This window comes from Macrobrachium nipponense, chromosome 9 (genome assembly GCF_015104395.2).
Source record: "Macrobrachium nipponense isolate FS-2020 chromosome 9, ASM1510439v2, whole genome shotgun sequence".
Classification (NCBI taxonomy): domain Eukaryota; kingdom Metazoa; phylum Arthropoda; class Malacostraca; order Decapoda; family Palaemonidae; genus Macrobrachium; species Macrobrachium nipponense.
Window position 1 is genome coordinate 58121767 of NC_061110.1, and position 22754 is coordinate 58144520.

Consider the following 22754-nt stretch of genomic DNA (forward strand, 5'->3'; position numbering starts at 1 on the left):
TGAAAACAATTTCTCAAATGCAAACAAACATCAAGGAGAAACCAGGAAAGAATCCTAGGTTCTCTTCAGTTTGCCTCAGTGACAGACATCCTCCTGAAGCAAGGCTGAAAGATATAAATCGAGTTTGGCGATCGAGAGCAAACGCCAAAATCTCGAGACAAGTTGTCAATAATTCCACAGATCCTTCGCAATCAGCTACGTCCATGGACAAAAGTGAAGAACCTTGCCAAATTAGTACCCCTTCAATATCCCCTTCCAGTGTTAACCATTCACACGGATGCCTCCCTGTTCGGATGGGGGGGATATTCTCAATTCAAGCAAGTTCAGGGGACTTGGTCAGTTCAGTTCTGCCCAGCTTCACATAAACGTCCTGGAAAGCAATGGCCAGTATTTCTTACCCTGAAGAGACTCCTTCCCCCGAAGAAGTCTCATCTAAGACTAGTTTTGGACAGTGCAGGTGGGGGTAGTACATTGCATCAACAGAGGAGGGTCCAAATCCAAACACGTAAATCATGTCATGATAGCTATCTTTGCGCTAGCAGACAAAACACAGATGGCATCTGTCCGCCACTCACCCTGGCGGGGGTAAGAAATGTGATAGCAGACGCTTTGTCCCCGGTCAGTCCCCCTCTTGGAATCAGAATGGTCCCTGGACGAAGGGTCATTCAGTGAATATCCGGAGAGTCCCCAGGTCTCCAAGTAGATCTCTTCGCCTCACAAGCGAACCACAAGCTCCCTTGCTATGTGTCCCCCAACCTGGACCCTCTGGCTTATGCCACGGACGCCCTGTCGTTAGATTGGAATCAATGGAGGAAAATTTATGTTTTACTCCAGTGAATCTTCTTTTGAAAGTCTTGAGCAAGCTGAGGACTTTCAAGGGACTAGTAGCTCTGATGCTCCAGACTGGCCCAAAAAGCAACTGGGTATCCCTGCTTCTGGGAATTGGGTCTCCGACCTCAACGGATTCCCAATCCCACGCTGTCGCAATCAGTACAAATGAGGACTGTGTTCGCTTCCTCAGGAATTCTTCAGACCCTAACTTTATGGACTTCATGAAGTTTGCGGCTAACAAAGATGCTAACATTGATCCACAAAACATCCTCTTCCTAGAATCAGATAAAAGAGAGTCAACTATTAGACAATATGACTCCAGCTGTTAAAAATTAGCATCCTTCCTGAAAGAATCAAACACTACAACCATGACAGTTAACTTAGCTATATCCTTTTTCAGGTCCTTGTTTGAAAAAGGCTTAGCAGCTAGCACTATTACTACTCATAATCGGCTTTGAAGAAAATCTTTCAGTTGGGTTTCCAGATAGAACTAACAGAATCTTACTTTACGTCTATTCCCCAAAGCCTGTGCTAGACTTAGACCTTCTCAAAGGCCTTACTGACAGTTTCATAGTCTTAAATGATGTCCTCAAACTAGCCTCAGATACTGACAACTCGTCTTGCACATTCATAATGCTTCTTAGAAAGACGTTATTCTTATTAAGCCTGGCTTCAGGAGCCAGAATTTCAGAACTGTCGGCTCTATCCAGAGATGCGGGTCATGTGGAATTCCTCCCCTCAGGAGAAGTTCTACTTGCCCCGGATCGTAGCTTTTTGGCTAAAAATGAGGATCCTTGCAAGGTGGGTCCTTGGAAAGTCATCCCACTTCCGCAAGATCCTTCTCTCTGCCCAGTATCAACTTTAAGAGCCTTTCTATCTCGTACATCCTCAAGATCCTCAGGTTCTCTCTTTATGAGAGAAAAAAGGTGGTACTTTATCAGTAAAAGGAATCAGACAACAGATCCTTTACTTCATTAAACAAGCCAATCCTGGATTCATTTCCAAAAGCACATGACATCAGAGGAGTAGCCACTCAATTAATTACTTCCAAACATATGAACTTTGAGGATCTTAAAAAGTATACTGGATGGAAATCACCGACAGTCTTTAAACGCATTACCCAAAGTCCTTGGGAATCTTTAAAAATTTTCTGCAGTAGCAGCGGGAAACATTGTTTCTCCTGATATGTATAGTAGTTGTAGTATAGATCCAGGTCTACCTTTCTACCTATCTCGTCCAACATGCCTCACCCTATTGCCATGCTACTCGGAATACTCTAGCCTTAGCCGCTAGAATCATATTGGTGGATTGTCCCTTATTTTTTTGCTAGGGACATCCACGTTATGTACATATAATGTACTTCAGTGTTTCTACCCTTATTTTTATGCTAGGGTAGAACACAATGTGTTGTATATTTTGTAATATCTTGATTAAGTGAATCATTCTATTGTTTTGCCATTACTTATTATTATATGTTACTATGTTTAATATAAGTTAATTTTAAGTAGTAGACCCTTGACTCACGAACACAATCCGTTCCTAGACCTTGGTCGTGTTTCCAAAATTGTTCGCGACTCGGAGCTAATTTCCCCATAAGGTTTAATGGGAATAATATTAATTGGTTCTCGACCCCTACGAACCAATATATATTATGTATATTTTGCCTTATTTTACACAGATAATGTAAAAGTCAGTGTAAAAAACCTTAATATATCTAATAATATAATTTAAAATAAAATGGTAAACTAACACTATAAAAACGTTTGTAAAGTGAACATTACTATTGACTGGCGAGAGACTTCTGGCTTGACGGACAAGAGAAGAGGAGGGTGGTGGGTGGGGATTGAGGTTATTGTGCGGAAGGAGAACCCTCCCCCATCCAGGTCGGGGAGATCTCCGTCCGGAGATTCAACTCTTCTAGGTTTTTTTGGTGAACGTTTAATCACAAACTTATCCAATGTCTGTTGCCTTTTCCTTCCTTGCATAACTTTTCTGAAATGGCTCATTAAATTTTCATTGAGCATATTCACGATCCTGTTCGTAACAATTTTGTCCGGATGATACAATTCAAGGAAGCATGGACATCATTCCACTTTTCCAATGCGGCTTTTATCACATCACTGCTGACATCTGTAACTTCCTCCCCAGCCTCCTCTTCGTCAGTTGATTGCTCCCGAGCAAGTTGCTCCTGCTGCTCTTTGTGGAGTTGAACAAGTTCGTCCGCAGTCAAATCTTCTGAATGTTCAGCGACCAATTCTTCAACATCTTCGTCGTTGACTTGTAGACCCATACTGTTGCCCATGGACACAATTTCTTGCACAATCTCTGCATCGAAGCCCTCAAAGTCACGGACAGTTACGCACTGGGGCCCAAAGTTTCCGCCACGCAGAATTTAATGTGCGGTACGTAACTTCAGTCCATGCGTTATCAATGAGGGTTATGCAGTGAAAAACATTAAAGTGCTTCTTCCAAAATTCTTTTAAGGTTAATTTTGTCTCTTCAGTTACACGGAAGCATCTGGAGAAGAGCGCCTTCGTATATAATTTCTTAAAATTGCTACAAATGACTTGTTGGTCCATGGGTGGAGAACAGAGGTCGTGTTGGGTGGAAGGAACTTGAACTGAATGAAGTCATGTTCACTGCAGTCAGCCAAGTACGAAGGGTGTGCCGGGGCATTATCCATGATCAGAAGGCACGCAGGGGTAGCTTGTTCTCTGTTAGGTACTGACTCACGGTCGGCGCGAACACTTCATCAATCCACTCCATAAACAAGTTCCGTGTCACCCATGCTTTTGTATTGGCCCTCCACATTACAGGCAGTCTGGCCTTATTTACGTTGTGCTGCTTAAAGGCACGCGGGTTATTTGAATGGTAGACAAGTAGCGGCTTTAGTTTCAAGTCGCCACTTGCGTTTGAGCATAACAAAAGCGTAAGCCTATCCTTCATTGGCTTGGTGGGCCTGGGAGCGCCTTCTCTTCTTGGGTGATAAATGTCCTGTTGGGCATCTTCTTCCAGAAGAGGCCCGTTTCATCACAATTGAAAATCTGTTGAGCGACGTATCCTTCGGCCTCCACGAAACTCGGCAAACTCAGTCACGAATGCCTCAGCAGCAGCCTTGTCTGCGCTAGCAGCCTCACCATGCCTAATTACAGAGTGAATTCCAGTTCTTTTCTTGAAGTTATCAAACCACCCTTTACTAGCCTTAAAATCATCTGGCGTGGGGCACTAGTAGAAGGAGTTTCCGTTCAGCAAACTCTGATACACTTGCCGAGCTTTCTCGCAGATGATCGGCTCGTTTACACTATCACCTGCCATCTGTTTCTCATGTACCCACTTCAAAATTATTTTTTCTGCCTCTTCGAGGGTTTGCGATCTCATCTTGGTTCGTACTGTCACTCCCTTCGCAACATTTGCTTCTTTAATGGCATCCTTGTTTTTCAAAATTTTCGAAATTGTCGACTTGGCCATCTTGTACTCACTTGCGATATCGGTCACGCGAACACCACGTTCAAACTTTTCTATAATTTCTTTCTTTATTTCAATGGTTATCTTCCTCTGCACCCTCTTCTCACCATCACTCTTCACTTTCTTACTTTCACCACCACTCTTCACTTTTCTTAGGGCCCATTATGAAGAAAATCACAAGTTTTAGCGCAAAAAATGCTAAGCGAATTGACGAACGTCTTGTACACAATGAGATGAGACAAAGAGCGATGCGTGGGTGACGCCGTGCGGTGGGCGGCTGGAGGATGGCTGTTCCCATGGCAACTCAAAACGCTCTCACGTGTGCTGGGCGATTTCGCGCATTTTTCAAATGTTTGTGTCTAAAAAATTAGTTTGTGAAACAAAGTGAATTGTTATTTTCCAGAAATTTCCAGCATTTTTCAAATGTTCATGTCTCAAAATTAGTTCATGACCCAAACAGAATTTTTATTTTCCGCATTTTTTTTTGTTCGTATCTCAAAGTTAGTTCGTAGGTCAAGGGTGAAATTTTACCTATAATTTTGGTCGGGGATCGAGTTGTACGTGGGTCAATGCGTTCGTGAGTCAAGGGTCTACTGTACTTTATATTAATTGCTTTCTTTATCATACCATTGTTAAGATAAGTTAGCTTTAAGTACTTTGTTTGTATACTGTAATGTCCCCGATTCACTTATATATATATTCTTTTTACTACTGGTTTCATTTGTCCTTATTCCATCTTGTCTGTTTCTCCGGTACTATTTCATAGGCCGACACGAGCTGAGCCCAGAAAAGGGATTTTGACGTAGGAAAAATCTATGTCTGGGTGATTGGCTCGTGGTCGCCCTATGAAACCCACCCGGGTGTTTTCTTTTTACCACCCACCCTGCAGGACAAGATGTTCATAGATTAAGGATGACCGCCAGGGGCGCTGCTGTCTGTGGCGTCAGTAGTAGTAGTAGTAGCGGCCGCATCACCCTTAGTATCAGCTCTCTCTTGGTGGGATTTTATGTTGTAAGGTCTAAATGGTGAATGACTCGTCTTATGATCCCACTCGCCTATATTCACATACCGACACTTCTTTTATAGAGTGAGCGAGTCAGTTTTACTGACATTTTCTTAATTTTGTTTTTCTCTGGTAATTTTAGATTAATTTTACCTAGAAATAATGATCTTAAGGATATTTCATAGGGCGACACGAGCCAATCACCCAGAAATAGATTTTTCCTACGTCAAAATCCCTTTTTTTACCGCTTCGGCGTTTAAGGGTTAAGCAATAATTAATATATGAAAATATATTAATTCCAAAGGTAGAGCGAATTAGATATTAAAGGACATTTGTAGTGTGATTGACTTATATACAGTGTTCCCCCCGTATTCGCGGGGGATGTGTACCAGACACCCCATGGAATAGTTAAAAACCGCGAATAGTTAAAACCACCACTAAAAATGCTTATAACTGCCTATCTTGAAAGTTCAGATACCAAATGTATACCTTTAATAACATCCTACTTCAAATATACCTAAAATTACTAACCTATACTGTATTAATCTTTGAGGTTATATTATTAATATCATTTCAAAGTCATCTTAAACATTTTACCATTAAAAATATATACCTATAGCCAATAACAGAGAGAGAGAGAGAGTGACCAGTGAATGGCAACATCATATATCTGACCATCAAGAGTGAAATTATGAATTATTTCTGAGACAGAGAGAATAATAAAGAGAGAGAGAGAGAGAGAGAGAGAGAGAGAGAGAGAGAGAGAGAGAGAGAGAGAATAACTCCTAAAATCCGACTCCTTCCCCTCCGCCAATACGTATATCAAACTGTCATATACTCCTCCGCCCACGTTCCTCCAAGTGGATAAAAGAGACTGGGATCGCTTTTTTTAATTAATCTTATTAATATTTGAAAATTAGTTATAAGGTAAATAATTTATTTATACTACAAAACAAATAAACATACCTAAGTAAGAAAGAGAGAGAGAGAGAGAGAGATGGTATTGTTACTGTTTAATCTCACGAAACTAAATATTATTTGTAAACTAGTGCTGTATATTATTATTTTACCATAAAATGTAGTAATGTCCTTAAAGATACACTTATACATACATTTCCAGCCCAAACAGAGGGCGAGAGTTACCACTAAGACACACTATCTTGTTGGTCGGCAAAAGAGGAGAGAGAGAAAGAGAGAGAGAGAGGGCGAGAGAGACGAGAGAGAGAGAGAGAGAGAGAGAGAGAGAGAGGGGAGGGTTATCCTTATTTAAAAGACTGAAATGGATAGATTATTATACTTCTATAAAATACTATAACATATGAATTTTGAAATTAATTATATTACTATTATTATCATTATGCGAAAATATTAATAAACATACACATGCACCATAGAAATTCTCATCTCAGTAAAAGAGAGAGAGAGAGAGAGAAAATATGTGACCATCGAGAGGGCAACAGTTTGTTTGGACCCCAGCCACTCTGCTTGGCTCCCTGGAAATCAAAGACGCGGGGGTAAAATGCATTTTCTTTCATTCTTACATAATTTTATATTTATAAAACTAAAATCTTGCTAATTCACTTTAGTATTTTCTTTAATGAATTTATATTATTGCGCTTTACATTAATATTGATTTTTTGAAAATTAGTAAATCATCCAAACAAAAAATATACATCTCTGTAAGAGAGAGAGAGAGAGAGAGAGAGAGAGAGAGAGAGAGAGAGAGAGAGAGAGAGAGAGAGAGAGAGAGAGAGAGAGATTATTGTAGCATTTGTAAAATACTTTCACATATGATTTTTGTAATTACAATTATTATTATTATTATTATTATTATTATTATTATTATTATCATATGAAAATATTAATAAACATATTATACATACGTGTACCATAAAAATCTCTCATCTCAGTAGAGAGAGAGAGAGAGAGAGAGAGAGAGAGAGAGAGACCTGGAGTTCGAAAGAAAGATGCGTGAAGACTGGGATTTCCTTCATTCTTACATAATTTTTGAAATTTATAAACTAAAATCTTACTAATTCAATGTAGTATTTTCTTTCTTGAAGTAATTGCTCTTTACATTAATATTAATATCAGAAAATTAGTAAATCATTTATCACACAAAAAGCATACATCCCGGTAAGGGAGAGAGAGAGAATTATTAGTTATTATGTGATATCATGTAATCTTATTAAACTTACTAATACAGTATTGATCAATATTAATATTTTAAAATCAGTAAATCGTTTTTGTATCATAAAAATGTATTTAGGCATGAAAATAACATCAAAATACACTAATTAGTGATTATTTATCGTCGGAAAATCCCGCGAATAGGCGAATTCACCACAAATAATGGTTAGATATGGTCCAGAAAAAAATCCGCGAATCAGTGAGTCCACGAATCCGGAGAACGCGAATACGGGGGGCCCACTGTAATAACTACGTGCGGGCAAAAGCACTACCACGCCACCGAGAACGAGATGGGTTGATGCAGTCTCCAAAACAAAAAATACCTGTGCACGAAAGGTATTTCAGGTGGGAGGCGGCATGAACTTATATCTCTTGCAGTGTCGGGGTGGTTTAAGGCTTCACTACCAGCCCTGGAATTGAGAGGTCGCTGGTTCGCGCCTGTCGATCGCCAAATCTATTATCGCTTAATAAATTCCCCCTCGGTTAAGCATATATATGAAAATATATTAATTCCGAGGTAGAGCGAATTAGATATTAAAGGACATTTGTAGTTCGATATATGTATATGAATCACGGTAATGTGATAGACTTATATATTGACTACGTGCGGGCAAAAGCACTACCATGCCACCGAGAACGAGATGGGTTGATGCAGTCTCCAAAATAAAAAATACCTATGCACGAAAGGTATTTCAGGTGGGAGGCGGCATGAACTTATATCTCTTGCGGTGTAGGGGTGGTTTAAGGCTTCACTGACAGTCCTGGAATTGAGAGGTCGCTAGTTTGTGCCTGTCGATCGCCAATTCTATTATCGCTTAATAAATTCCCCCTCGGTTAAGCATATATGAAAATATATTAATTCCGAGGTAGAGCGAATTAGATATTAAAGGACATTTGTAGTTCGATATATGTATATGAATCACGGTAATGTGATAGACTTATATAATGACTACGTGCGGGCAAATGCACTACCACTCCACCGAGAACGAGATAGGTTGATGCAGTCTCCAAAACAAAAAATACCTGTGCGCGAAAGGTAGTATTTCAGGTGGGAGGCGGCATGAACTTATATCTCTTGCGGTGTCAGGGTGGTTTAAGGCTCCACTGCCAGTTCTGGAATTGAGAGGTCGCTGGTTCGCGCCTGTAGATCCCCAATTCTATTATCGCTTAAATTAAATTCCCCCTCGGTTAAGCATATATGAAAATATATTAATTCTGAGGTAATGAAAATATATTAATTCTGAGGTAGAGCGAATTAGATATTAAAGGACATTTGTAGTTCGATATATATTATATATATATATATATATATATATATATATATATATATATATATATATCTATATATATATATTATATATATATTTATATATATATATATACACAGTACAGGCGGCCCGCGGTTAACGACGCAATCACTCAACGGCGAATCGGTTTTACGGAGGTCGTCAAAAATAATCATTAAAAAAATAAGGCATTTTAAAGGTATCTTTACGGCACAAATTTCAGTTAACAGCGCCGCTAGCGCCGTTGTCTAACGAGTTCATACATATGTAGAAATGCCATTCAGACCATAAAGGTTATGCAAATTATATTAACAAATTTTATGGAGAGTTATTATGTAGGTATTAGGGTAAAATATATGCCTCTGACGCTGTTCTATGCCAAAAATATCGAGTTACATAAGTGCAAATTTAGCTATGGATGTGTCATTCATAAATGTTCATGCTTTTGTTTAAAATGTGTATGAAAATGTATTACGTGAAAGGCATTTTTATTTCTGTACAGAAATATGATACAAAGGCAGCTTTTGAAACTGCCCTTCACGTTATCAAATACGATGTTTTTTCATGTTCTTTCTTGTAAGCCGCCGCCTGCCGCTTCCGAAAATATCGATTTAAAAAAAGTGCAATTAGCGATCGATGTGTCGATTTTATAAATGTTTATGCTTTTATGTGTTTAAAATGTGTATGAAAATGTATTACGAATAGGGTATTTTTATTTCTGTGCAGAAATATGATAAAAACGCAGCTTTTGAAACTCACCTTCAAGTTATCGACTATGAGTTTTTTTCAAGTTTGTCTTGTATGCCGCCGTCTGCCGCTTCTTCGAAATATCGATTTAAAAAAAGTGCAAATTAGCGATCGATGTGTCGATTTTATAAATGTTTATGCTTTTATGTTTAAAATGTGTATGAAAATGTATTGCGAATAGGGTATTTTTATTTCTGTGCAGAAATATGATAAAAAGGCAGCTTTTGAAACTCCCCTTCAAGTTATCGACTACGATGTTTGTTTCAAGTTTGTTCTTGTATGCCGCCGTCTGCCGCTCTTCCGAAAATATCGAGTTAAAAAAAAAAAAAAAAAAGTGCGCAAATTTAGCGATCGATGTGTCGATTTTTCAAATGTTTATGCTTTTATGTTTAAAATGTGTATGAAAATATATTGCGTAAAGGTATTTTCATTTTTGTACAGAAATAAGATACAAATTAAGGCAGCCTTTGTAACTACGCTCCACGTTGTCAGGGGATGGTTTTTCATGTTCGTTCTTGTCCGCCAGTTCCGAAAAATGCATTGTGTTATTTTATTAATTATGCATCTTTTCCATAAATCCTTTAAAAAGTTATACATTATTTCACTGTATCTAAGAATATTGTATGTATTCTCATATTATTGTATTTTAAAATACTACGGCAAACTTAAGCCCGTATTCCGCGGAGCGGCCAATGTTGTGGTTTGAAATCAGCTGATGAATACGATTCTTTCACCATAACGCAATTCTGAGCGAATGCTCTTGCTTCTAGTTAGCATAAACGAATATCTATATTCTTGACTTATATGAGACAAAGTTATTTTTCCATATACAGCGTGTTTTTAGGTGGAAATATTTATTGAATATGTCTCGTTGTGAATGTGAACTACTATTTTTTTCGTTAACAGATTACGTTGGCGGCATGTTTATTGCGTCAAAAATTACGTTATTCCGTTCGCAATACGTAATCCTTTATATCATCGTAATATGAACTTTACGTTATTTATCTTATATCGGCGTGAAACCAACAGTAAAATGTGTTCTTTCAAGCACAGTAGTTTTGATTAAAATGATTTTATCCCAATTTTATCTACAGTTGTGTGTGATGGCAGACGTTTACTGCAGTTTTATCCTTGTTGCCGATGTACGATAATAGTCATTAGCAGCTTGAACAGTTTTCTCAGCTTCAGTTATAACTAGGTTTAAATTTAACAGTATATTTCCCGATTGATCTGTTTAACTAATATTGATCTCTTGATCTTATAGCGAATAAATTTATTACATTAAGATATCTCAGTTCTATTCTATACATAACGCCATTTATAACAAATACGGTAATGTTGGACTGTAGTACGATGATCGAAATACAAGCCAAACATGTTATCCAGTTCGGTTGTACTAAGAAAAAAAAAAAGTAGTTTCTCGTTCGGTTGTTCATGGCTGTATACGTTCACGCAATGAGTATAACGTTAAAACCATACTTTCATCATTCTCTTTTGCTGTTATTGAACTTATGTAACTAGAAGATGGATAAAGTAAGGCCATTGTAATTTGATCTCTCATAAAATCAAACTATCGTAAGACTAATGATCATAACCTGAACACTACAGCTACCTGTACACTGTATAAACTTTATTATATCTTTACATACTCTAGACACCCACATGTACTGTACAGTAAATTCTCATAGTACTATACTGCATAAATATAATTTTACTTATTGCGCCGTTGTGGGATTACGGCGCCTTTGACTGGTCTAGAGTTTCGAAAGAAGGTGTGCGGCGGCCGTAGGCTTTAAAATCGCTCAGCGTCGAAAATCGCTTGGCGTCGGTGGCCAGGAACGGAACCCCTGCCGCTAACCGAGGGCCGCCTGTATATATATATATATATATATATATATATATATATATATATAATAATTATTATTACTACCATGACTAGTACTATTAAAATTTCAAAAGATCTTGCTGTGAACACTACCATAATTTGCTTTTCATAAATGTATGTACATTCTGTCAGCTGGCTGGCCTTGCATATATAAAAGTTGATTTCACAGATATGAAATTACTCCACAAATAGCCTTTTTATTATGAAGATATGACAATAATATATAAGGTAAAAAATGGTTTTACATACAGTAATCCCTCACCTATCGCTATTAATGGGGACCAGAACCGACCGCGATAAGTGAAAAACCGCGAAGTAGGGTCCCCCCTATTTTTTAAATGCGTAGTATACAGTCCATTATCCACACTGATAACGCATTCTCCATTTGCACAATCCTCTTATTACGAGGAGTCACAACGCGCTTAGTGTCCTTGGAGAACGTTATTGAGGCAGTTTTACGGATTTTTAATTCGTCTTTTTTTATGTAGCGAACCGTTGATTCATTCAGTCCGTACATGCGGGCAACAGACGCATAGCTACTGCCTGCCTTAAGCATGCCCAATAATTTCACTTTCTCGTTCACCGTCATCATTTTTCTCTTCTTCTTGGGTTTACCAGAGGATGTAGAGGGTGTAGGACGTTTAGGAGCCATTTTCAAGGGCATCACAAGCACTATTTTGCACAAAAAAGCACAAAAGAATAGCTAAAACTTTCACGCGGCAAGAGTAGCGACACGAGCGCGAGAGAACAATGAAGGCGGTCTTCCTTCGCTGGGCGCTTGGCAAGGAGAGATGCTGGGTAACGTGTCTCGGCGGCTCGGCCAATCAGCTTACGAGATTCAGGAGCCGAGATGGCCAGCAAATCAGAGAGGTGGATTTTGAGTTACGCGCCATCTCCGTGTTGATACCTGATGTTCTAATGTACTCTCTCTGCCTTCTGCTAGCGCCCGTGCCATTTTTTCTCAACTTTGAATTTTTGATGAATATTTTTGAAAAATCCGCGATGCACTGAGGGCGCGAAACTTGAGGCGCGAAGTAGCGAGGGATTACTGTACTTCGTTTACGTTTCGTCGCCGAGAGAGAGAGAGAGAGAGAGAGAGAGAGAGAGAGAGAGAGAGAGAGAGAGAGAGAGAGAGAGAGAGAGAGAGAGAGAGAGAGAGAGAGAGAGAATTACGATCTCAAAGACTTATTAGTCCATCTGAAGAGACATCATGTGCTCCATTATTCATTTTATTCAGACTCAGCTATAACTGCAGCTTCTATTTACTGGGATTCTTTCTTCAGATCTCCATTACATGAAGAGTGAGTAAAAATTTATTTTATTTTTACTTTTGGAAGCCACTATTGAACATTGGCAGTGACAACTTAAACACAACAACTCGATATACACTCGATAGTTACGGCAGATGATGTCAGCAATCAGCTGTTTCTCTATAGTAAGAGAGAGAGACTGTTGCCTAATAGGTTGTAACATTGACAGATATCCATTAGCAAAAGTTGAATAATAGTTGTGTATTGAGATTAATGATCATTTTAATAAAACTGTTGTTTTACTTTCTAATCATATTGCATGCATTATTACCATATTATAGTATTATGATAGGAACATAGCAATCATCCATTTGCATTCTGGTTTTGTTTACATTCTTAAAATAATCAACTGATTTTGTTTTACCAATATCATCACTGATTTTAGTTGCTGAATGGAACTTAATTCAGATATATGCCTATAATATATAAGGTGAGAATGGTTTTATTACCTTTATTGTCAGTTAATATCATAATGTGAATCTGTTCATGTATGTTGGTTATCACACTGCAACTAGGCTTAGCCTACCAATGAACGTCATACATATACCTTGAATAGGCTATTTATTATGAAGATATGCCAATAATATATAAAGTGAGAATGGTTTTATTACCTTTATTGTCAGTTAATATCATAATGTGAGTCGTTTCATGTATGTTAGTGATTATTGGACCGCAGCCAAGGCTTAGCCTACCTTTAAACATCGCATACGCAACACATTTGTCCCGCAGTGCTGCGATTCATACCAGCAATATACCATGAGAAGTGGTCCAAGAAAAAACCTGTGAATGACTGATTCCGTGATTGCTGATCCGCGAATAAACGATGCCCCACTATACATATCTCCATCTTCGTCTCCATAGAAAGCATCCTCTTCTTTCCGTGAACTTCAGCAACATTCTTGGGACCCATGGCTAATAACGTAAGTACGTAATTAAGTTCACACACAACACGATAAAGAACTTACAGTACAACGAAAGCGACATCACTAACACGAATTTACGTTAACAAATGAAATCTATGTGAACAAACAAATTTCAGGTGTGTGCGATAACGCTGCCGAAACTAAATGGTTGAGGAACGCCTTTACGTATATACCTGATGGGACGGATGCTGACCAATAGGAGAGCAGGATCTTATGGCGGTGACTAGCATTAGGAACCAATGGGAGAGCGGGAGGATGGTGGCAAGTCTACTGAGTTAGCGGCGCGCGTGTTCTAAAATTGTTCTCGGCGGCCTGGGCAAATCTCGGACTTTACAGTACATACACCCTTTCGCAACCTGAATTATTTTCGTACACCGAAGCAAAAGAATCTTTGTCTTTGCCTTCGTAACCTGGTTGGTTGGTTGGTTGGTTTTATAAAGTTTAGGTGTAACACCAAGCACTGGGGCAGCAAAGGCCATTCAGCGCTGGATTTTTCGTACAAAGGGACTTTCGTATGTAGGGGTACGACTGTACTTAGAACCCCAATAAAAATGCTTATAAAATCCCTATTTTGTAAGTTCAAACTCAAGAAAAAACCACTAAAAATGCTTATACCCAGTTTTTTTTAGCAGTTTCATCACAAAAAGTGCATTTAATCATGAAACAAGATATGAAAATACAGTAATTGTGGATATTTTCCATAGAAAAATACTGCGAATACACAAAATTCCCACACATAATGGGTAGATATGGTCCACACAAAAATCTGCGTGTCCGCAAATGCCGAGAATGCGAATACAGGGGTCTACTGTATATATGGTAATTAAAAGTTCTTGTGATGCTCTATATGTTTAGTTTTACAGAATATTTTTCTTTGTCATTGTATTTATAAAGTAAGTTCAGTTCCAAAATCCAAAATAATCCAAAAACTAAAACACAGCTGGCTCAATGGGTTTTGGATATAGAATTGTGAACCAAGTTGAAAAATAACTCTGATGCTCTTTTATTAAAGCAGATGATCTGCAATGGTGAGTCTAGCTCTCTATATATGAGGTGGTCTGCAAAAGGGGAGGATGCTTACCAGGCATTGATCGATTTGCTGAAAGAAAAATTTTCTGCTTTGTTTAGCTTCAATGGTCAAGTTACTGCAGTCTCACTGAGCTCTACGGATGATCTTGGCTGCTTTCCTCATGTGAAGACTAAGCTGGAATTTCCCAAAATATTTTATTTTGTTGAAAGGAGCACCTTGAGCAGCCATAAGCATCTCTGGTCTGGGAAAGTGCCATTTATTTCTGCATTATTTCCTATGGTATCTCTCACAATGTCGATTTTACGTGCCTCTTGCATGAGGTTTTTTATATTCCCTTCTTGAGCAAGACAGCAGATCCTCTTTGCTAGTGTCAATGTATTCATACCCCTGTATAAGCCAGGACAACATCAATGGTGGCATTTGAGTAAGTATAATACATTGGTTCCATAATCAAAGGTAATCTTGGAAAACACCATCACCGATAGTAAGAAAGGGTGAACATAGGCTGAAATGATTAGTATGAATGACAAAATTTGGGAGAGCAGTGGCAAAATATCTGCTCAGTAAGGCAGTCCCACTTAGAATTACCATTTTCTGCTGACAGGGGGACTTGGAAACACATGTGCAGACAACTATGCTAGATTATTTTTGGTTTTAGTGTATCAGGAAGGAAACATGCCACACATGACAGCATTTGTGAAGTTTTTACTTTTTTGCTGAAAGAAAACAATAACGTGCAAAATTCAAGATAAAGCATATCAGTAACCAACATTATTTTAAAATATACATCTATATCATGTACACACTAGATGTGGAACAAACATCTAGGATGTAGACTTTATAGGGGTCAATCTAGTGAAAATACTCAGTCAAAGATCACTCAGGAGTTCTTTTGCCTACTGATGGCCAGTTTCTTGGCTAATAGGGTATTACAATAAGCATTATTACAGTATACACACTTTATTTGTGTGAAAGAGAGCACTCCAAAATTGAATACACTTTTTTGACTGGGCAATGTTCACAGATGGGACTGTTTGAGACTGGGCTTGACTAGTGATGCAAAAAAAAAAAAAATGCGCATTAAAAAGATTGTAAAAAAAATGCCAGTCAAAAAAACATAAGAGGAAAAGTTTTTTTTTAATTCATAATTTTACTGAAGAAAAAGCATATTCTCCTCTTCCTTGTTATGTTAAATGAACACAGGAGTTATTTATCACTAATTTTGTTATAATTACCACTCCCTGGCAAAAAAGTCATTAGGTTAAAAAAAAAGACAATAAAATATTAATTTTCAAAATTCTACATTTAATATCTCAGTATGAAGAAGGCAAATTTCCTCAAATGTATAATGAATTAATCAGAATCAGTGGTGTCGTGGAGAGAAATCTCAAAACCAGTTTCGCTTTCGCTTGTTGTGTCCTCAGATTCTGACCCCTCAAGAATCAAAGTACAGTACTTGATTAAATCATGTGCTCACTAACTGCCCCTCAAATTACTGACTGGACAATAGAAACTGATCTAAGTGACATAAGTTTGCAGCATGTTCAGTACATGTACAATGCAGTACTTGTTTAAACCAGGTACTCCCTTACAACCCCTCAAATCCTTGACTGGCCAACAGAAACTTATTACTGACCTAAGAGACACAGGTTTGTTGAATGGTTTGTACACGTGCAATACAGAACCTGTCTAAAACGTGATCCCTTTACATGGCTACATGATTTACATCCCCTCCAATCACTGACCAGACAACAGAAACTTGGTCTGAGATACATTAGTCTGTAACAAGTTCAATAATTGTACAGTATAGTAACTACCTAAATTAGACAATATACAGCTAACACCTTCCTTAATTGCGCTCTCTCTCTCTCTCTCTCTCTCAATTATATTAACTTTCAGATATGTTTATTCATTCTAAGACTAGGCCTAAGCTGCCTAACATATTAACTTTTAAATTTGTCTGTTTTAGGACTGAGCCTAACATTATACAAACTACTTTTTATTAGATTTTAATGGCTCTCATACACTTTGTAGATGTGTTATTCGCATATACGTATTGAGTTTAAATAACAACATGTTGTTTTGTTATGGAAAAGTTTTTTTTTCAAATAAACTAAATGAATAAATTTAAATATATTTAAAAAAAACACAGCATCTAAAAAACATGCTTTTCCCCAACCCACCCATTTTTTTTTTTTTTGGCATCATTAGGCTTGACCTTGCACAGTCAAAAAAATAAGACAAAACTATCATTTATACCTTGTATGAATACCCACTCATGCAATGTATTTATCAAAGGCAATAAAGAACTGCTGTTGAAAAAGTTATTTTGGTGGTCTTCCTATTCAAAAGCATATGCAATTATCAGAGCAATGAAAAACATGAAAAGCCTACCTTATACCGTTTCCTTTTATCCAGTTCATCTTTCAATAAGGTTTCACATGAAGTTATTTCCTTCCCCATAACGTTAACCAATGAAAGAAGGTCAGTTGGTGCAAATGTGCCATCTTCTAATGACTCCACAATATCAGAATCACAGGTACTTTTACCTAGAAACAATGAAAACTTTGAAAACAGAAATCAAAATGAGCTACTTACTTAATGTAACCGTTTTAATTCTTATTGTTCCAATAATACAACTCTATTACTAGTAAGTGGAGACCATTTCAGCAGCTGCCAAAATTCACTTTCCACTTTAGCTATACTAAAGAAGTATGAACACATCTTTGCGATTAGAGATTGGTACTCTAAACAAATATACAGGTTTGCAATCCCTTATCCAAAACCTTTTGGCATGCTATGCTTTGGTTTATGGGATATGGGATTTTTTTTCCAGATTTTTAATGAAGCTTGCTCCACAATTACTTTCATGTTTCATTTCCAACAAAAACATTTTGAAAAGCTCAAATAAACCTTAACTAACTTATATAGTCATGGCTCATTTAATCTTGTGTGTGAGATCCTCCAAATTCTGTCACTGAAACAAGATTTCATCACTTATATCATGTATTGTGTGATTTGCATTTTCAGAAGATTACACTAGGCTATGCTTAATTTGCAAGATGCATTTCAACAGATTACATACATGTTACAACGGTCTAATTGACCCTGTCTAATAAAAGGAAAGAAAAACACCATCTAGTAATGTAACCTACCTTGCGCATCCACCACGAACTAGCATCTCTGTAGCTAAATCAAGTTATTAGATCTAGACTAAAACCAAATTCTGGGATACAAAAACAGCCTTTATTTCACTAAAAAAACTAACATGGAAAAAAGGGATATGAACTGGAAATTTCCAAAAACATGAAATACAATCACTCCCAATTAAATTGTCACACTACCATTTTATTAAAAACCTATCAGTTCAATCACTATTTCTATTTTCCCAAAAACTAAGAGATAAAAGTGTCAGTCAGAGAATTCATTTTATGTGGTGACATTTGAATCCATCTGTGGAAAGAAACCACAATTAGCAGAAATAAAATCAAAATGGTTACGTACATAGTAAACAGAAATCATTTCTCTCGGGGCATCTGTAAAATGCTCAACTGTTTAATAATGTCTTTTTATCACTATTACCTTTCTGGATGGGTCTTCTCCGCTTTTCCTCTAGACCTCTTTCATTTGACATGCGCACGTGAACAGTTTCTTTCTAGAATAGTCACTTTTTGCCTGCGGTCTCATTATATTACACTCTAAGGAGCCCTGGTGTTTGTATGTACGCAAGCATTAAATTGTTCTAGAAAGTCCCATGAACACGCCGTTTGGCATGCAAGAAGACACATTGCATTTTTCTGACGTCACGATCACGACTCTTGATCAGAAGCTAGGTCAACTTGCACACTCACGCTCTCGCCTCTGAGGCCTGACAACGTTTCACTATGTAAGCCTGTGCTGTTTAACCACCCAAATTATTCCCTGATATCTTGAAGCTTTTCCACAACACTCGCAACTATTCTGTTGCACATTCCAATCTGTTCGCGACAAAGTCCGTTGCACCCTATCTCTAAGTGCAGTTAACATGGCTCAGCCACCACCTTTTTATGTGTATCCTGACATACTACTCCGGCACTAGTCCAAAGTTTCACATAATTTATCCTGCCACGATTCAAGGCAACTTCTTCCGACTCTGGTTTCTTCCTATTCCATCGACTACATCCAAGTTTAACTGCCCCGGCTATGCATATCACGACCATCATTATCACCAACACGATGGCGATCTCGTGTAGTGTTCTGCAATAGAAAATTCATCCTCTTCACCGTCTTCCAGTGGAGGAACCGTAACTGCCTATGTTGCTGAACTTGAATATTCCACGACTCCCATGCTTCCTGCACCCGCCTCATTAAGTATAGATCACTGTTTAGCCCCCAGAGACAACTCCTTATGACCCATCGAAGATTTGTGATACTTGTAGTAATAGTAGTATTAATCCGTGGCCTCGTCGCCCATGGTGATCATACATCTGGTACAGTAGATCCTTTGTTTCCGCTTTTACCACTTGGGAATCCTCTTTTAAGTCATCGTATATCTGTGTTTCGTGAATGAAAAAGTTCTAACTGACACCCTGACAAGTCATGTAAGTTTATGTAGTATTTTAGAAAGAAAATCATACTTTCACCCATGTATTTGTCATGAACTAATGCATACACCCAGCCGCACAATCAATTACTAAAAACTGAAATTCCTCATTAAAAATAAACATGGTCTCTACCTACTGACCCTTTTAAAAACACTGGAAAAAGCTTATGTCACTAACTAACAACTCAATAATTAACCCCTTATCTAATAAGTACACCAAAAATCCCTGTAATGTTTATAATACACCGAATCGCTGGTAAATATAATGTTCGACCCCCCTTTTATATGTTATACATCCCAAAATAAATTCTACAATGCCTATAAAAATAACATGTCATCCATAAAAAAAACCTATGCAAAAAAAACAAAAAAAAACATTAACACCACCTAATCCCAGTTACAGATTTCCTCTATAAAAGAAATAATTCAAACTCTTTCACCATATGTATTACCAAACAGTCTGCATCACACACAAAAATTAGTCACAATCAAATCAGTAGCAATCCATGCATAACCCCTTAAATTCCTTAAAGTGGAACGTCATCATCTAAAATGCCAGAAAGAAGAAAAACCCCGAGTACCCAACTCTAGGGAAAACATCAACAATAGTCTTATTTATGACACCTCTCAACGTCGTCAGCACCAACTACCTGTTTATCCCAAACACTCGCAAACAGCCACATTCCCCTGTCTAACTAACCTCATAAACCCTGATGTCACCATTAACCTGAAAAAATCTTCACTAATACCACAAAATCTCATTAATCCTCCGAAGGAAATCCCCGCCAACCTCTAATCAGCACCAACAATATAAAGAACCCTGTCTCAGGCTAAATATATTGAGCCACTCCAAAACTACCAAAATATATAACACCAAAGAAAACCACCTCAGCTAGATATAACCTCAAAAAACCACTAACCACAAATTACCATCCATAAAGCATCAAAGTAACAATGGCGAATAAACCTCATAAAACTGAAAACCGCCATTAACTATACAACCACAAAACCCCAATAAACCAGTGCCACCACCAAAAACCATATAGTACCACAATGAACCAACATACACTAACCCACTGGCTCATAAAACGACAGATTACTACCAAAAGTCATCACCACCAAATAAAATAATGCCACACCATTTATTATCCTCCTAGTAACACCATAATATTCATCATATAACACCTAAGAATATCAACCCTTATAGTCCCCAGAAAACTCCCATATCATCTCTCAACTCAGCGGTATTTTCCCACATTGTTTCACCCACATTATTCCATTAGTACAACAATTACCCCAGATATTTATGCTGAATCGCAGCAGTTGCACATAAGAAAAATAGTAAAAAAAAAATAGTGTTAAATACGACTGACTAACAAAAACATAAAACTCTACAGGTCTCTTGTCTTCCACATTCCACCATCCAACATAGAGAAAATACAAGATGCATAACTGCACAATTTCCCCCATTTACCATTTTTGCATCTTCTTGATCTCAGATATATGTGTTAATCTAGACAGACCTGTCTTCTTATCCCAGACTAAAAACCTGTTTCCGCTCATTCTGTCAATAAATTATTAGTTTGGACCTAACTAATAATTTAATTGATTTCTCACATTGACCTTCAAGAACACATTATCCCCAACAGCAACTTTAACATCTACGTAATGGTTTCCCATTACTTCTTTCCACCATTTCTTGTGTCTTTGACTCGAGATGATGACCGAGACAAGTGTGTCTACCTTTTGCCGTAGAGGTTAATGACTTAATTGTATCTCCCACGAGACGGTATAGGCAACAAATCAAAAGTGCTTTGCAATTAGCAACCAAATAATGCTTCAATGGAGACATTTTAATGGAATCACTGACCATAGTATTAATGTTATGCCTAACTGCTTCTATATATCCATCCCCGTTCCTATCGTTGCCACCTATAGTTTTCCTAAGCACATCCAGGACCTTCTTATTTGCTTGTTCACACAAGCCGTTAGCTTCCGGTCTGTATGGAAGAATTGTTACTTTCTGTATTCCCGTAACTTCCACCAGACACTCTAAGGTCCAATTTACAAATTCCCTACCATTACCAGTAAACGAAACCTCGGGTACCTCATAACGACACATAAATCCATTGAAGAATGCCACAGCTACTTCTGCCGTTTTATGCTTTAGTGGGAACATTTCCACTACCCTCGTCAGTTCATCTATTACCAGCAATAAGTACCAGTAGCTGTACCCTGATTCACAGAAATTCCCCAAATTATTCATGTGTACCCTCTGGAAAAGTCTACTTGGTATCGGAAACGACCTTAATTTGCAAGACATCACCTTTGCAGGTTTGCAAGCATTGCACACTGTACACTTTTTTGCAAAATGTTCCACATCTGCGCACATTTTCTTCCAAATATTTTTATTACGCATCTCATTATACGTCTTTTCCACCCCTACGTGGGCTACCGAACTGGAATCAGGACTTTCGGAATCATGATCTGTCGTATCCCCTTTACTTTCACTCGTTCTTAATTTATATGTAATTTTCCTAACCAACAGACTACTGTCTAATTCTAAACTTGAAAAAGGCAACCTTTCCTGACTACAATGTTCCCCCCGTATTAGTAGGGGATGTGTACCAGACAACCCCGTGAATAGTTAACCACCTCTAAAAATGCTTATAAACTGCCTATCTTGAAAGTTCAGATACCAAAGGTATACCTTAAATTACATCAAATATACCTTAAATTACTATCCTATTACTGTATTAATCTTTCAGATTATATTATTATGTAATATAATTTCAAAGTGATCTTGAGACATTTTACCATTAAAAATATATACGTATGTACAACCAATAACAGAGAGAGAGAGAGAGAGAGAGAGAGAGAGAGAGAGAGAGAGAGAGAGAGAGAGAGAGAGAGAGAGAGAGAGAGAGAGAGAGAGAGAAATTACATGGACAACACACAATGCACTCACTCCCCCTCCTGTCACATTACTTGATATATTTGACAGCTGCAGACCTCAGCTTGGTACCTGGAGTTAGAAAGAAAGATGCAGCAAGACTGGGATTTCCTTCAATCTTACATAAATTTTCAATTAATAAACTAAAATCTTACTAATTCACTATAGTATTTTCTTTTGATTGCTGTTTACATTATTATTAATATTTGAAAATTAGAAAATAATTTATTTATCATACAAAAAACACATATCTGTAGGAGAGAGAGAGAGAGAGAGAGAGAGAGAGAGAGAGAGAGAGAGAGAGAGAGAGATTTATCATTTTTATTATATAAATATAATTTAATATTGTTAAACTTACCAATACAATATTAACACTTTCATATCCAATTGATGTAATAGTATGCAAAATTACCCTACCACTCTCGCTACCTGACTGACGTAACTTTACGTAAAATTTACCAAAATTTTTCGTTTCGTGTGGTAGGGGTAAATTTGTTAAATTTTCGGACAAGTAGCGATTTCCATAGGCTAGATCATACCTTGGACCAT

The 22754-nt window shown here is 37.6% G+C and overlaps 1 protein-coding gene across 4 annotated transcripts in view; it reads right to left on the reverse strand.

The window, feature by feature from the left end:
• The window catches only part of LOC135217863 (ubiquitin carboxyl-terminal hydrolase calypso-like), a 351282-nt gene that overhangs the window by 50728 nt on the left and 277800 nt on the right, over window positions 1-22754 (reverse strand). For all 4 annotated transcript variants that reach the window (XM_064253884.1, XM_064253885.1, XM_064253882.1 and 1 more), the window contains exon 13: window positions 17065-17219. In XM_064253884.1, coding sequence (XP_064109954.1) covers window positions 17065-17219 — 155 coding nt within the window. The remainder of the gene's footprint in view (window positions 1-17064; window positions 17220-22754) is intronic.